This window comes from Parus major, chromosome 1A (assembly GCF_001522545.3).
Source record: "Parus major isolate Abel chromosome 1A, Parus_major1.1, whole genome shotgun sequence".
Taxonomy (NCBI): Eukaryota; Metazoa; Chordata; class Aves; order Passeriformes; family Paridae; genus Parus; species Parus major.
This window is the reverse complement of record NC_031773.1, coordinates 47,293,066-47,309,563: the sequence shown is the minus strand read 5'-3', so window position 1 is coordinate 47,309,563 and position 16,498 is coordinate 47,293,066. Positions and strand designations below refer to the sequence as shown.

At 51.7% G+C, this 16,498-nt stretch overlaps 1 protein-coding gene across 3 annotated transcripts; it reads right to left on the bottom strand.

Moving 5' to 3' along the window:
- Window positions 1-7,470: 7,470 nt before the first annotated feature.
- On the bottom strand, window positions 7,471-16,238 carry TOB2 (transducer of ERBB2, 2). 3 transcript variants are annotated; one of them, XM_015629070.3, is made up of 2 exons: window positions 15,984-16,238; window positions 7,471-11,919 (listed from the first exon to the last, which is right to left on the bottom strand). In XM_015629070.3, the coding sequence occupies exon 2, from the start codon at window positions 11,831-11,833 to the stop codon at window positions 10,811-10,813; it is 1,023 nt and encodes a 340-aa protein (XP_015484556.1). In that variant the 5' UTR covers window positions 11,834-11,919; window positions 15,984-16,238; the 3' UTR covers window positions 7,471-10,810. The 3 variants fall into 3 exon arrangements, with proteins under 3 accessions (XP_015484556.1, XP_015484557.1, XP_015484558.1); XM_015629071.3 differs by lacking the exon at window positions 15,984-16,238 and adding an exon at window positions 15,020-15,084; XM_015629072.3 differs by lacking the exon at window positions 15,984-16,238 and adding an exon at window positions 12,184-14,869.
- Between the last annotated feature and the right edge of the window lie 260 nt (window positions 16,239-16,498).

The following is a 16,498-nucleotide window of genomic DNA, read 5'->3' as shown; positions in this document are numbered from 1 at the left end:
TCTCCTCTCCTCTCCTCTCCTCTCCTCTCCTCTCCTCTCGGATCAGTAATTCCCAAGTGCCTCAGGCCATTTGTGGTAGACACACAGTGAAGGAATTTGGTAAGACCAAGCTTCTTTCATCAGAGAATGCCATTTATTCCCCTCTATCATCATGTTGCATCAACATGAGTGACATGTAAATGCCCTGTTGCCACTTTGCTTCTGATGAAACACCTTTGGGGTTTAATGAGTTTTCCTCCTGCTGTAAACCAGTGGTCACAGCTATGGTCACTGCTGTAATCCCAAAATAATTTTGGACATCCTGGGAGGGGTGGCAGAGCCAAATGCAGCTGCAGTATCCTTCAGAGGTTGAAGGTTGTTTTGGAGACTTCTGTAAAGCAAGAACACACCTTGCAAAACCCATCATCCCAGCTGGTCAGCAAAGACTGGTCTCAACAACAAGCTGCTCCAAATGTGCTCCCTTCATCTCCAGCCACACTTCTGCAATCCTCACATCTGCCACCTGCTCCATCATTAGCTCTTGGGCCACAGCCAAAGACTGTGGCGACACCTGAGCTACTAATTGGGCTATTGCAGCAGTGGTAGCAGAACAGGGACATCGCTGCCAGCCAAGCCAACCGCTCCAGCCAGCGCTCCCACTGTGCACCGCAGCCGCCGGCTCCCGCAGCTACCTGCTGAGGCCCGTGTTTTTGGAAGTGCTGTTTCGCTGCATGGAGTGCAGCTGTTGCCAGACAGGCAAGGCATACGTGGGAAGTGAAGACCAGGAAGAGCTGTAGAGGGGGGGAAAAAAGGGCATCAGCTGCTTGCAGGTGAATGGCACAAGGGGGATAGGTACAGCAGGAGGCAAAGGGAGAGATAGGGTTGCTCACTGATGGCAGGACTCTCTCTTACACCCTACTGCTGGCTGCTGTTTGCTCCAAGGATCAGGCCACAGCATTTAGGGAAAATAATCCCTCGGAGCAAGGAAGATAGAGAGGTGAGGGAGACAAGAAGGCTAGGGCTTTGGAGGAGGATGCTTCCCAAGTTTCCCAGGTGGATGAGCTCCTACCTGGGGAATGTGACATCCATAGTGGCATTATCTGGTCATATCCAGAGGGCTGGGAAGCCTTTCCATACCCTTGGGGTCTTCCTATATTTTGGCAGCATGTGCATGTAACAGAAAACATTACAGGGGTGCAGTTGCGTCTGTTCACCTTCCTTTCTACTCCGCCCGCTGAACAGATCCACCAAGCAGAGCAGACACACTCATCTGTGCACCAGTTTGAGTGTTTAACTCCTTGAGGTCAGACCTGCTTTGCTTGGCAAGGTGTGAAGAGGCCAGCATTCACTCAGCAGAGTGAACGCTTTGGCAGGGCAGGCTCCAGGCAGGAGTGAAGACAGCTGCACCCCTGGGTAAGAGGCTTTTAAATGTTTGTGAGGTGGAGAGCCACAGCCCTGCAGCCTGCTTTGCTGGTGGAAGAGCCTAGAAAGCTAGCCCCTGTCACCACCAAGATGAGTAAGATCCTGCCAAGTGCCAATTACCTCTAGAAGGAACAATTACCACTTCCCCCACCAGTATTTGCAGGTGAAGAGAGTGGCCTCACCAGGCATGGGAGCAAAGGAAAACCTCTCTGCACATTTGGCTGGCAGGGGAGCAGCACAGCCTACAGTGGAGACCCCTTTCTGTCTGCAGACCTTGTAGGGAGAGAGGATAACATTAAAGACAGTGAAATAAATGGGGGCGGCAGGGATGGGGATGATGATGACTCTTGCTAATTGTACCTTCCTCAACAGAGCTGTATTATAGAAAAATACTTGGGAAGGGTTTGCTTGGGGTTTTTGTGAGGCCAGAGCCAGCTCCCTGTACCCAATTCTGTCAAGGTTAACAAGAGTCACTGGATAAAATCATTAGGTTTTTGTCAAGCAGGCAAACACAGTTTTGACACCCCTTCCCTTTGCCCTTTTACCTCCCGGCTATGGAAGCCAAAAGGCACGTCCAGCTATTTGTCACACCACTGAGGTGACACGGGTCCTCCAGTGTAGTGCTGTGATCTGGCTTTCGTGGTTTCCTCATGGGGGCCACCAGCTCCTGCAGCCCTATGAGGGCAGAGCAGCTCTGGAGACGATACTTGTGCAACTTTGTAGCACATTCCAGGTATGTCAAAGGAAGATAGCCAGCTCCAGCCGGTTCTGGAATATGAAGCTCTACCGGCCAGGCAAGGCAAGGGTCAGCACACAGTTACTAACACGGACTTCCACTTCCTAGTTAAGCTTTGAAGACTGATATTGTGGCCCTCAGATGTCCTCATTCAGCCAGTACATTCCACTTTCCAGGAAAGCTCCATCACAAGTAGAGATCAATCAGGTGCTGCTGGAAAACTCCCAGGTCTTAGCAGTTACTCTGTGCACTGAGGAGTCCACAGTTCAGTCGAATGCACCCCACAATATAAAACACTGGAGTCAAGTTTGGATGGTCTCAGGTCCTTTCATAGCATTTTAAGGTGCGCTCTAGGAAGCCTCGAGTTGTTTCTTCAGAAATGTAAAGTAGCAAAATCTTTTCAGCTGTGAAGTTGTCTGTGTGCTCACATAAAGATGTGGTCAGTGGCTTTCTCCTGCTGTAAATACTGGCCTCATATGAGTGATGGAGCACTTGCTGGTTACATGCTATGTTATTCTCTGCTGGTGATGGAGCTCTTGTAGCCCCTGCTGTAACCTCTGTAACCATTGACTTTGGTAGGGTTTTTACTTAAGTTCCGTGACTGGTCATAAATTTCCATCACAAGTATCTCCATGAAAGAATATGGGATTTTTCAAAGAGCACTGTGCCTTTGGAGAAGACAATTAGAAAAGATTAAAAATAAAGTCTTATCAAAATAAAATAATCTTTCTTAGCTGGCTTTGACTGGTTATTCTCAATGGTCAAGTCTCCCATTTGAAGAACCAAGTGATGTCCCTCTTGCATGGTTTTACACTCTTGATCTGTGGTGTGATTTATAATCCAGACCATGAGAAATTTTCTTTGTTTATGTTTCTAAAAACCAACAATTTGTGGTTCCCTGTGCTGATGTGTTAGCACTTAAACTGTGGGTTCTATCATCTAGTGCCTTGTCCAACAGTGACAGCTTACACTGCTCTCCTCAGCAGTGCAGATCACCTTCGGTTCTGCCTTGGAGCATCACAGCCCACCTGTGTTCTTTCTGGTCTTGTTTTGTTAGATCCTATTTTGTCTGGGTTTGTTAAGCCCTTTCCCTTCCTCAGTGGCTGCTAGCAGCAGCATGACTGCAAAAGATAAGCTGCCCTTCCCCAGCATGTCTCTGTCCCATCCCTTTGCATCACCTCCTTTCCCATTTAGAGCAGCTCCTGGTGCTGGAGGATCAGTGTGAGGCAGCAGAAGAGACTGATGTTTGCCAGCCCAGTGCTCGTACTCCCTGTGAGTGTGGTGAAGACATGGCCTCTTCCCAAGCCTCGGCATCTCCATGTCTGTGCTGGAGGCACCGACAGCACTGTGACTCATGGCCCCTCTGTGAGATCTGGCCAGGTCCCCACATGGGAAATACCATGCCAGGACCAGCCCAGACTGAGAGCAGGAGGAAGATCATGTATGAGAGTTCGACAAGCAGGGAGCCAGGTGGGGGTGGGAAGGCTCTGCTTGGCTGTGCTCCAAAGGAAGGAGACCCACACAGCTGCTGCCCATGTTGGGTCACTGGGAACGTGCCCCTTTTCACCAGGTAGTGATGGGAAAATGAGAGTTCCTGCCTTCCTTGCCTCCCTGTCAGCACCTGTGTGTAAACACCTTGGATGTCCCTGGGGTGCCGTTCTTCTTCCCTCTGCTCCTCAGTCCTTCCTTGACTCGTGTTTGTGGTCTTCCAGACACTACTGCTGCTCTTTTCCTCGTGTCCTCCACTGTGCTGCCAGTCTGTCCCCACAAGGATGCCAACCCCAGTTCTCCCCTGGCAGATCAGGTCTCTGTGGTTCCCCCCAGTTTTTCTGTGTGCCCCTCACTTGTCCAGTGCATTGCGCAAGTTTGGATGTTGTGGGGGAGGTGTGGAGCATCCCCCTGGCTGCAGCTCAGCAGCAATGCTGGGCACAGGCAGGGACAGAGGATGACCTCGGTAGATTTTGGAAAGGTGCCCGAGGCCTGCTGTGACGCCATTCATGCCTCTGAGGGAGCCCGCAGCAGCACATGTTGACACTGAACCCAACCACAGGAAGATCAGGAAATGCAAGAACGCTTGTTGCTGAGGGAAGCTGGACTTGGCCCTTGCATGAATTTGCTGAGCTCTGCAACAGAGGCCCGTGAAAGAAGCATTTCCTGCTGCAGCAACATCACCCATTGCCCTCCCTATGCATCACCTTGTGTGGGTCATTTCAGGTTCATTTTTGTCTGATGAAAGCCCCAGCTGCACCTTCTGCAAGCAGTTTCTGGCTGATTCACTTGAAGGAAAACTTTGTCCTTGGTGGAAACACCCTGCCAAGTGGGAGGGACACACTCCTGAGGACCTGCTTCCTTCAGCAGTCAAACTGTGCCAGCAGCGTGAGGTCAACAAAAATAAGCACGAATGCCCCCCAGGACTCTGCAGAATAACATGGGGACTACTCTCGTCTTCTCGGTATTTGGTGAAGAGGGAGAAAGTTCCCCTCTACCATTTTCACCTGTACCATTCCCTGCCCCTCTCAAGACAAAGAGGCAAAATTTAATCCTAACCCTCTTTTCCTACCTTATTCCTGTGCCTTCTGAGGGCTTCTTACGAAAGAAAAAACACATTCCTTCCTGACATATACATGTACCATGCTGGAGTCAGTTTTGCCACTGGCAATGGCCACACACAAAATGTGCCCTTCACTGACCACTACAAGTCAAAAGCACCATGTGTGCCAGACAGGGCTTATCCGTCACTGGAGTGTCTTACAGATGGAGGGTGAAAGGCTCATTCTTCATCAGCTTTATAAAAATATCAAGTTTCTGGAAGTGACAACACAGGCAGCAGTTGGGGGGACACTGGAAGAACAGCTGTGCAAGGCTGGGGATGAACATGCTCCCGGCTGCGTTTGAATTGGAGCCCCACCACAAAAACCAAAGGAAAAAGTGCAAGGTCTTGGAGGTAGCTAACCTTGGTCACAGCCTGCAGCTGGGCTGGTGCCTGTGCTCCCGTGGAGGACACATGGGGTGCAAAGACCTGTCTGGCCCTTTGCAAGCGTGGCGTCAGCCTTGCCCCTCACACCTGCTGGGGCCATGGGCAGTGCTGCGGCTGCAGCCATGTGAGTGTGGAGCAGGTGGCATTGGCAGGAAAACTCCTCAGGGATGCCAAGGACTCAGCAGGTCCTGGCCCCCCCAACTAGTGGTGTTTTTCCACCTCTCGGTCGTGGCATGTCAGCAAGTGCTGGGACACGGGGAGGCACCCGCTGTTGGCAGCGCCCATGCCGTGTGTTATTCAATCCCAATAATCACAAGTCTCCAGGAGACTCTGGGGTAGGGGGAGATCCTCTCCTGTTGAACTAAACGCAGGCTATTTTGCTGGACCTGTATTTTAAACACAGTCCAGAGAATGACTTTTCATGTTTGCATAAGGCTTTCCTCCAGGCACCAGCCCCTTTGTACTCCCTGAACAGCCCAACTCGATTCAGACACTGCTGCTGCTGCTGTCACAGACTGAAAGGCCCAAGGCTGAAGTGTGGCATTTTCTACCCGAGCTGTCTCCTCCTTTCAGGCGGAAGCCCGCCTTCTCGGTGACTCAAGTTGCAAGTTTCCTTCTTAATAACGGAGTCCCCTGTGACGAATGTCTAAACAACACCCCCACGCCCCTTGCTTCGGAGGTTTCAGGAGACAAGTCCCATCTTGTTGCCATGCCTTGCTGGAGCAAGCTGCTCTGGGACCGACTCGGTCACTGTCCAAACATCTGACAAACTCTCCCACACCCAGGCACTACCCCACACTGGCCCAGCACAGGGCTCCAGGCTGACAGAAGGCAGAGCCTCTCCCTGCACACTGCACTACATGGGGTTCAGCTCCCTACACTCTTCCTGCTCCCTGAGACAGCACAGTAACAAATACCTCGGAAGGAACAAGGCTATACTAAACCTCTTGCCTAATCCCTGCCCAAGCTATGCAGCTATCAGCTGTAAACCAACTCCAGGCCCTACCTGTGCCCAAAAAGGGAAAGGCTCCATGCCTGCCTGCGTCACAGCTGAGCAAATGCAGGGCAAGGATCAGGAAGGCACATAGTCGCCCTCGATTTTCCATTTCCAAAAACATGTCTAAGGGCAAGTGTTTGTGCATGCTTTAGATAAATGATTACAAGGGGTTTGAGACACAAAGGGGAAAAAATAGTTTTGTTGCCTAGTGGAGTGTGACAGTCACGCGGCACACAGTAGGCATGAGCAGCAGCCCAGCTCCTGGGGCTCACAAAACCAAGGGCACAGTGAGCTCTCCCAGGAGGAAATTTAGGCTAGAGGGGCTGAGGGGGCAGGGGTAAGGATGCTAGAGGGAGTACGCTCCAGTTCTTGTTTGGTTTCCTCAAGGACATTCAGAGCAGCTCCCTTCAACAGCTTTTTAAGGAGGCAGCATGGAGAAATTAAGGCACCCCTCAAGCAGGAGGCAGCAGGAGGAGCGTGGTGGGGCTGGGGAAGCTGGGTCACACAGACAGTGGCACACGTGGGGCATGACATGCATTTCGGCACCTTCCTCAGCCATCTCATCTCCTTTTGCCAAAAAGGAAATGCCCCCTTGAACAGAAATCCTGATTTGTAAACTCACAGCAGTGAGTTTACAAAAAGAGAAACAATCCAACCACTATCATTGCTGCATGTTCTTATATCCAGCTGCAAGCCCACCCCACTATGGGAATTCACCTTGCATAAACATTCACAGCAGGGAGGACAGAGCCTACACATGTACTTTGATGTTCCCTTTGCTTAGCAACCCAGGGACCCCAGGATCAACACAAACCGGTTTGTGCAGAGGGGAAAGAAATCAAGCCGATATCAGCACCTCTCTTCAGGAAGCACTGCCATAGGGAGCTTCATCTACCCCATGTAGTGACACCAGAGGCCTCCTAACTTGGCCTCACAGGCGATGGTCCTAGTGAGCTGCCACACAATTTGGGTGTTTTTGGAACTCTGCTGCTTGACTGAAGGCTCCCAAAGCAGCACACTAAAGGCTCCCTCCTCTCCCCCAGGGAGGCGAGCCAGCTCTCCTCCCCCCGCTCCAGGGAGCTGAATCATGGCAGGACCAGGGATGGCCAGGCACATCGCCACTTTTTCCTATGTGCTGCTATTCTTGGCAGCAGGAGAGGTCACTGAGACAGCTGTCCTGGCCCTGTTGCACAATCCTGGGCATCACTGAGCTATTCCTAATACTGTGAAACCAGGGCCTTGCCTGCAAGGCTGACACTGAGCACCAGTTCATCCAAAGGCAGCTGTATCCCTCCTTACCCAAAACCAGGCACAACCGAGGTGTTCTCTCTGCACTGAGCACACACCACACAACAAACAGTTATTATATCATGCTTTTAATACAAACTTAAAAAAATCTGGAACAATAGAAACTGTACAGATTTGATCAACCTTTTTGTGGGTTTTTTTGTTTGTTTTTAACTAAATCTCTAGACACACCAATATCCCGTTCCAAAATATTGCACAACATTCTGAATACAAAACTCTGATTGTATTCCTCCTTCGCTAAAGAAAAAAAAAAAAAGAAGAAAAAAAAAAAGAAAAAGACAGCAACCCCCTGGTTCCCCCTCTCAGTAGTCCCCTTTTCCAAAAAACCCCAAGCAGAGCACACGCAGAAACCCTCTACTCAGAGACATACAGACTTCTATCCTCTTTCACTCCTCTCCCACAAGGCAACTGTTGATTCGCTCCTTGGAGAGGGGCGGGAGGAAAGGGAGGCTGAGTGGGGAGAAAGGAATCTTCACCACTTCTTTTTTTTTTTAAAGTTTTTTCCTGAAAAAATATTTTTTCTCTCCTCTTTTTAAGAAAAAATCTTGAAAAGAAAAAAATTACATTTTTTTACGTTAGAAATATACATATATTATATATACCTCTTACATTTTACAAATGTAGCAAATTATTCAATACAAACGGACATCAACAAAAAGAACATAAACCCATAAAAAATAAAAGTTAAAAAAAAAAAAATCTCTCTTCTCTTCCTAAGAAACCAGGTAAATTAGTGCAGGTTTTTAAAAAATAAAATTGAAGCTGAACGCCTACATCCAAGACTAGAAAAGACCTGAAAAGGCCATTAGTTTCCATTGCTGCCTGATGCTGGAGGAACATTTCTGAAGCACACTTTTTTCCTTTTAAGATGCAAAGAGGTTGGTCCCTCTTCTTTTCCTCCTTCCACTCACACCACTATTTTTAAAGCAGTTATAATACGTGTGGCAGGGCAAAGCAGCATCAAAGCTTCACACACATAAGCAGTGGACAGGGGACATCCCCACTTCTTCCCTCCCTCCCTGTGCTGGAGGAGAGCACGCTGTCTCACAGCAGCGACTCATAGGTGACTTTGCCAGATGTGGGGACAGTGGGGGGCAACTGGACCAGGTCCTGCCATCAGGGGCTGAGCACCCCTCAGAGTCCAGTGCAGAATGTGGGGTGGCATCCAGAGCACCCTGTTGGGGAGGAGAACTTCACGGCAGTGGTAGCTTCCATTAAAAGCAGTGGGTTCAAAGGAAAGAAAAAAGGGAAACACAACAGCCAGGCCATTCCTCATCGATTTGTCTTAGTCTGGAAACCTGCAGGGTTGAGGCTGGGGGCACCAGCTTTGGGAAACTGGCTGGGCTCTGCTCTCCTCACCCAGCTGCTGCATTGGTCATAGCTCAAGAGAAAGCAGCCTGCTTGGGAACCCATGCTGGGCACATGGTCAGGACTGTACACCCCATCGTCCAACAGGGAAAGGTGCACTGGAAACTCTCCTTGGAGAGCTCTGGGCACAGGCAGTTTCCCTGGGACAGACCATTACCTTCTACAAATGCTCACTAGCAACACAACTACAAAAGGGCTAGAGTGCCTCTGTCTCGGAAGGGGGCAGGAAAAGCACATGGTCAAACTCATCTCACCTGAAACTGAGATTTCTTGAAAGAGCACATTGGTTCCACAAGTGCAGGAGGAATGGATTTCAGACTGTGCTCCAAGAAGCATCATTAAAAGAAAACCAAACCTCAAGTTTGGGAAGCAGCAAAAGCTTATTTTTCATTTAAACTGAGAACTTCAAAGACTGGAGCTTCATCATGTCCATCTCTCTCCTCTTTGCACACTTCCATGATCACACAGCAGCCTCCAAGGAGACCTCCTTTCCCACCTAAAAAGCCACCACCCTTTCTGGGCATGAAGCAGCCCTCCTTTAGCTTTCTGTGAAGGTGGGTTTTGGAGTCCTCAACACAGAAGGGATCAAGCTGAACAGTCACTACTGCCTGACTGCAGCACATCACCCTGGAGAAAGCTGCAGAGTCCCAGATCCCATCCCTGCTGTGAAGAGGCACCATACATTCACAGGCTGAGATGACCACTTGCCTTTGGAGAGCCCATCCCAGCTCTGCCCTAAGCTGTCCATGCTGATGTGATCTGGCTGGAATAAGGAATTTAAGATAGGTGCTTCCTTTTCTCACTGGATCAGCTACCTCCTCATGCTTCTCCAGAAAGGCAAGGGAAGGGATTTAGTCAGGTGCATATGGGGCTGAAAGCATAAACCCTTATGCTACCACTCAAGACAGCAGCTTCAACAACATCACCCCATCTTCCTGAAGTTGTGCTGCCTCACTAAATAAAAAGGAAGGAATTTCCTCTCTGAGACAAGAAGATGAATTCACAGCAGATAACGAGAACTCTGACCTCAGAGGCCACCCCAAGTGGATGTTGGCCCCTGCTGCTGGGGAGAACATCTGGGAAGTGGGGGCAGGATCCAAGTGGGGTCCAGCTGGTTCAGTGCCACCTCCCCAAGCCAGAGAGGCAGTCAGTGTTTCTACACCACAGGGGCTGTCATCCAGCAGACTGGGCAGCCTTGAGAGAGCATAAAAAGGCCCTCTTGCTCAGGTACATAAAGGTCCAATAACCAGAGCTACTATGCTCAAAGAGCTGCCCCCCTGTAGCCACAGCTGAAGTGCAGAAGAGGAAGGGAGCAGGAAGAAGCCATTTCACAGTAATGCTCTGCCCTGACTGTGATGTGCTGGGAGATGGTCAAGGAGAAGAGTTAGTGCTTTTCAGCACACAGACAGAACAGCTGATGCCAGCTTGGGCTGGAGCCACAACAGCACAATAGTCTGCACCCGTGGGCACAGGCAATGTTCTCCGTCTACATGCGGAGCTATAACAGAAAAAGCAAGCTCACCCACCCATTCTGGCTAGCATGCAACGAAAGTGTGTGTCCCCACCAACACTGACTCATCCTCTTCTTGTCCCTCCTCCAGCACAGTGGTATGAAGATGATATCCCTACACCCAGGTAGAAGGACCCTGTGGCCAGTGTGGGGCAGGGGGTGGTGCAGGGAATCAGGAATATTGTGACCTACAATTGCACCCGTCCTGGGCTGGGGTGGGGGAAAGGGGAACACAAAAAAAAAAAAAAAAAAAGCCCAAGACTCATTTTAAGGAGTAAAAAAGTGAGTAGGAAAAAAGCACAGGTACTGAGTTAAAAAACAATTCAGTGCTTCAGGAGCGTTACCAGCACAGCGCAACAACACTGAGCTCTCTCTTTTCCCAAGAACCTATATTTGTAAGGTTTTAATATTTTCTGTATATTTCTATTTTTCTTTTCTCTCCCTCTTGTTTGTTTGTTTTGTTCTTGTTTCCCCCCTCCCACCCTGCCCCAAAATACTCTCCTTCCTTTATATTCAGTTGGCCAGAACGACAGGCTGGAACGACTGGCTAGGATACTGCATGGCATTCAGGTTGTAGCTGAGTCCTTCCACGAAGGGAGACTTCTCCAAAAAGAGGCTATTGGTGCTGCCACCGAAGACCTGAGCCATATCAAAGGTACCACCTGTGCTGGCGTTGAACTGTGATGCTGGCGGGATGCTGCTGGCCTGACTCTCACTGGCAACACCATCGAAGAAGAGACTGCTGGCTCCTGGCGAGGCGCCACTGTAAACGAACTCCTTGGCATTGGGGGAGAGCTGTGACTGTGGGGCTTGGCTCCCAGCGCTCCCGACGAAGTTCAGAGAGTGCATAGACAGGGAGAGGCCCTTGTGCTTCAGCAGGTTGGTGGTGGGAGACCTGACCATTCTCGGCTGCTGCACAGCCCCTGCTCCACCGCCCCCTCCTCCGGCTCCTCCACCCTTCTTCATCTTGGTTGAGCCGAACTTGGTGGCAGCAAAGGTGGCAGTGGTGAAAGTGATGGGCTGTGCAGAGCGAGGGATGAAGGTGGGGCTGGGTGACTGGCCAAAGGAAGGGGACGGAGAGTTGGACAGCGAGTTGTCCTGGCTGCCGATAGGGACAAATACCTGGGCGTCGGGGTTGAAGCTGCTCTTGATTTCTTTGTCCAGCTCTGTGGCACTGCAGCCCTCACTGTCATCTAGGTAGAGAACCTTAACAGAGCCCTTCTCACCGATCTGGTAGGAAACCTCAAAAGGATCGATCCAGACGCTCAGCTCTTCTGGCACATTGGCACGCACATCCTCCACAGCCAGCCCGCTCCGCTTGGCCGCCAGCTCCACCACCGGATCCACCGTCTCCCCTATATGAACACAGCGATAGCCAGATCCCTTCAGAGGTTTCTCTGGGTACCAGTGACCCTCATACTTCTTCTTCAGCAGGCGCTCTAGCTCCTCACCAAACAGGTCTGCCCGCCTCCGAGGAAGCTTGTTGTACAGGTATGAGATGATGAAGTTAAGAGCAACTTTGATCTCCAGATGCATACTCTCTTCCAAGCAAGCAAGTCAGGGCCGTGTATTAAAAGTGACAAAATGACAGAAACATAGACAACTTTTGACTCCAAAGAGACCTAGGGAAAGAGAGAAAAGGATAGGTGAAGACAAGAGAAGACAACAACTCTCCACCTGTTGAGATAAACAACTGTGCATTTTCATGAACAAAGTAGAATGAGCAGTTTGCAAAAATACTAACAAGAAGCAATATTCTCCAGGAGAGTCACCACAAATGTCCTCAAAACAGAGGGATACTGATAGGGAGAACTCTCCCTACTCCTCTTTTGAAAGAAATAAGGGAGTAGCCACTGCACGCACACAAGTACGTACATCACACTCACCTCGCTGCCAAGCACTGCTGCTGTAACCCAGCAGGCCACTGTCTGCTCTGGCAGAGCTCTGTCAGCACATCTAACAGGCCTCTCCTGCCCTGGCACTCGGCTGCTTCCAGCACGGCTCACCTGCACCAGCCTCTCAAGAGCACAAGTGCAGCACCTGAACAGCCTCGTGACTTGCTCAGCAGCTTTGTGCAGAGACCTGCTCGCGCTCAGGACGCCAGGGCCAGCCTCTCCTCCGGGAGGCCGGGTGGTTGTGCCGGGTGCCACGTCCTGCTGGCACAAGCGCAGAAGGGACGAGAAGGAAAGAGGGAGGGTGCTGGGGCACCAGCTGCCAGCCCGTATTTATTATCCCCTTGACTGGCAGGCACATATCTTATTAAGTGTACCCAGTTGAGACTCTGCCTAGCTACAAGCATAAAATCTCAGTTTAAGTCTGCTGAGGGGGGAGAGTGGAGCAGTAAATCTGCATAGGGTCACAAAATACACACATGCCAACAGCCTGACCAGTGCAGGTCACATCGCTTACCCAGGCACAGAGGAAAGATGAGCTCGGCCAGGATCAGGTGCCTACTTAATAAAAACTGAAATTGCTTACCAAAGATTGAAGTAATCCTCCCTCCTCTCTCTCTCTGCCTTGTGAGGAAGTCTCCAAAATGGAGACAACCCACAAAAGCACAGCGCAAAACCGCAACACTCAACTCTCCCATTATACAAAGATTTGCAAACAATGTTTGTCTGGGTACAAAAAAAACCCCAAACCAGGTATGTCAGCACTACGCTCTGTCACTCATCCAAAGAAGATGAATCCCACAGACATTTTAAGAGGAAGCACACTTCTAGTAGCCTCCACACCTCTCCAGGGGAAAGAAGAATATCCAGTTTTTAATTGGCAGCTTAGTCAGAGGCTGCTTTGTCTTCAGCTGCCCTCACCTTGCCCAAAGAGACACACTGTGTTCAACCATCTTCCTAAAATGGGCTTTAGGGATATTCTTGCACAGCACTCAAGCCAATGGTTATGAATGGTGACAATTATTTGGGGGTGGGGATGGAGTACAAACATACATAGTCAGCATTCCCCTGAAAAATCCCAGCAGCACAACCAGGTATCCATGCTGGCCTACGTCAGGAGGAATTAAAAAACTGACCAGACTTGTTTGCTTGGTCTAGTTCAGTGGACAGGAAGGATCAAATAATTTTAAAGAAGCCCTCAAATATTTTGAGGCTTTACTGCAAAAACGGGATGCAGATTCTATGCTTTTTCCGTGCTACTCTTCATTCACAGAAGTTTAGCTTCAGGAAGATGGTAACCAGAAACAGATCCCACACCTCAGATCTGCCAACAAGGAGGCCAGTTCTGGAAGGAACCCCTTTGGGTTTGACTCAGGAACATAAAAACACATAGCAACAAGGGAATGGAAAAGAAGTCTTGCCTTTAAAACTTTCTTTAAGGAATTACTGCAATGTAACAAACTTTGGTATGTCACTGCAACCTGACCAAGTCCAAGTAAGAACAGATGAACACTAAAGAAATAAGCAACCACAGTTGTTCTAAGAACAGTTAAGAAGCCATTTTCAGAGGGCAAAAATCTTGGCACAGAGACAGAGCCTTTTCCACAGAAATTAAGTATGAAGCAAACCCCTAAAGAGCACAGCTAAACCCTAACAAGAGCTTGTATAGACTATACTACCTCAAGGGAGGATTACATGGAGCTCTCTAACTTCTTTGGCTTTGAGACATTCAAAAGAGAAGACACCTTGAGATCACAGGAAGAGAACAGCCAGTTTGTAAGTCTTTTACCTTATGATAAATTCTAATCCAGATCCAAAAACTATTAAGAAATCAGATATTAAAGACTGGGAAAGGAACAGTGGCCAAAATTTGTTAACATCTTATTTGCTATACAAGTGTCTCATCGAGGATCCCATTGCAGAAAGCAGCGAGGAGGTACAATTATACATTATCTCCTTTTTTCTTTTTTCCTGTTTTCCTAAAAAGAGAATACTCTGTACCTTGTTTATGAAAAAAGATAAGTTAATTAGCCTAATAACACCAACAGCGGCCAAGGTAGTGGCATACAACCGATACCTGCTGAAGGTACAAAAAAATTGTGACTGGCTCCTCAGGTTGTTGACATGGTAAGACATGCTCCAGTAGGATCCCCTCAATCTCTTTCTACTGCACTGAAATGTGATAAAATAATTAAAAAAAACATTTCAAACCCACAGAAATCCAGCTAAAGCAGCATGGCCTGGAGAGAAGAATCTACTGAGTATCAATTGTAAGAGATATTCTGAGCAGTCTTCCATAAAGGCCAGCATTTTCAAAGTAAAGGCTTACTGTACATGAACAGAACATCGAGGTGCTGGCAGGGAACAAAGAGCTGTTTCTCTACTCTGCGGAGGGAAGGCAAGAGCCCCCTCAGACTCCCTGTTTATCGGTATGCTTAAAGGGAGAGGCCAGACCATCACTCGCAACACAGAAGAGCGAATGCAGGAACGATTCCCTCTCCTCCTGGCTACACCAACACGGTGGGTGACCTTGCGGGTATCCCACTTCGAGTTCCCAAAGGAGGCCTGGCCCTGGGAACGGGCTGGCCGCCGTCTCGGGACTTAAACAGACGGCTGCCACGGCGGCCTGCGGTCCCACAGCCGGACACACCCGTCTGGAACGAGAGCGCCCTTCCCAGCACCCCGCCAAGGGCGGCGGAGAGCCTGCCGCCCGTCAGACGAACGGCCCCGCGGGGACGAGCCCCGTCGCCCCCTCCATCCCCGGTGCCCGGCCTGTCCCGGCACGCCGGGAGCTGTAGTCCTCGCCCCCCCTCTCCGCCCCGCGACCTACTTCTCCCCGGACTGCGGCTCCCGGCGCGCCCCGCGCCCGGCCCGGCGCGTCCCCCGGCGGGGCAGGGCACAAAATTTTCCAGGGCACATGCGCGCTGGGGCCCGCCCGCCCTTCCCGACGCTGCCCACGGCCGGGAACACGCCCCGCGGCCCGGGACCGCCGGGCAGCCGCCCCCTTCTCCCCTTCCCTTCCCCTCCCTCTCGGCAGGGATGGGCGGGCGCGTCCCCACCCCGCAGCTGCTTCCCCCCCCACGGCTGCGGGACGGAACCCCGGAGGCCAGAAGCCCAGTATCCTTCTGTCCCTCTCCCCCGTCCCCCGCTGCTTGTCCCCTTCGCCCCAGTGGGGCACGCGAGGTCGCAAACAAGGTTCCCAACAGAGCGGTCGGATGGATGGGGATGTGTCATCAAGGGCGAGTTCCTGGCCCCGCACACCCCAGAGGGGCACGGCAGATCGGGGTGTCCGGGGGAGATGGGGGGGGGGGGAGCCCAGCCCAGCCCCGACAGCGCCTTTGTTGTCGCCGGGCTTCTCCCCCTCGGAGCTCGTCGTGCACGAAAGGGAACACCCCGGCGAGATCTACCTTTCCCGAGAGCCCAGGGTGCCCACCGCCGCCCTCGGGCCCAGCCTGCCTTTTTTGGGGCTACTAGGGCTGGGGCTGAGCCGCATCCCGCCCCCCCCGGCCCCCCTGTCTCTCAAACTGGGCTGTAGGGGACAAAATGGTGAATTGGGGCACTGCAAAGCGTCCCTGACCCAGTGACTTTCACCCCTATTCTTCTCCCTTGAAACCCCATTAGTCCCCCCAGGGACCATAGCCACACAGTAACTCCACGGACGGGAAAATCGCTGCCCCTGGCGGGGAGGGGGACGATAAGCCCCCTCAGACCGAGCCCACAAAGAGGACGCGCGCTGGAGGGGTCCCGGCCCAAGAAGGGGTGTGGGCGATGGAAGCACCCCCGGCCCCACTTACTTCGTCCTCGGCTCCAGGGCCGGCGGCTGCTGGCGGCTGTCGCGGGGGCCGAGGGCGCTGCCGGCGGGTCTCGTCTCTGCTCTGCTCTGCCCCGTCTCGTCCGTCCCCTCCCTCCCTAGTTCCCAGCGGCGCGGGGCGGGCCCGGTGCTGTCGTGTGGATGTCGCTGCTGTGCCCCCAGAGCCGCCCGCGCCCTGGCCCCGAGTGAGCCAACTCACGGCAAACTTTCACCCTTAGCAACCTCTCGGCGCACGGATCCGCTCCCACCCCGCGTGATGCGGCCGCGGGGGGCGGGCCGGGACTACTTCCCCCTCCCGTCGCCGTCCGCAGCCACCGGAATGGACGGGGGGGGGCTGGGTCGGCGGAGTCTCCTCTGCTGCCCCTCGGGCACCGGGAGTATCCCGGATTCGAGCTCAAGGGAAGGCTGGAGGGGGCCGCGACCTTAGCGGGGATTGACCTGAGGATTCCCCCAAGCGGTTTAGCCTGAGGCGACGGGGAGGGGGAGGGCGGGGGGGGT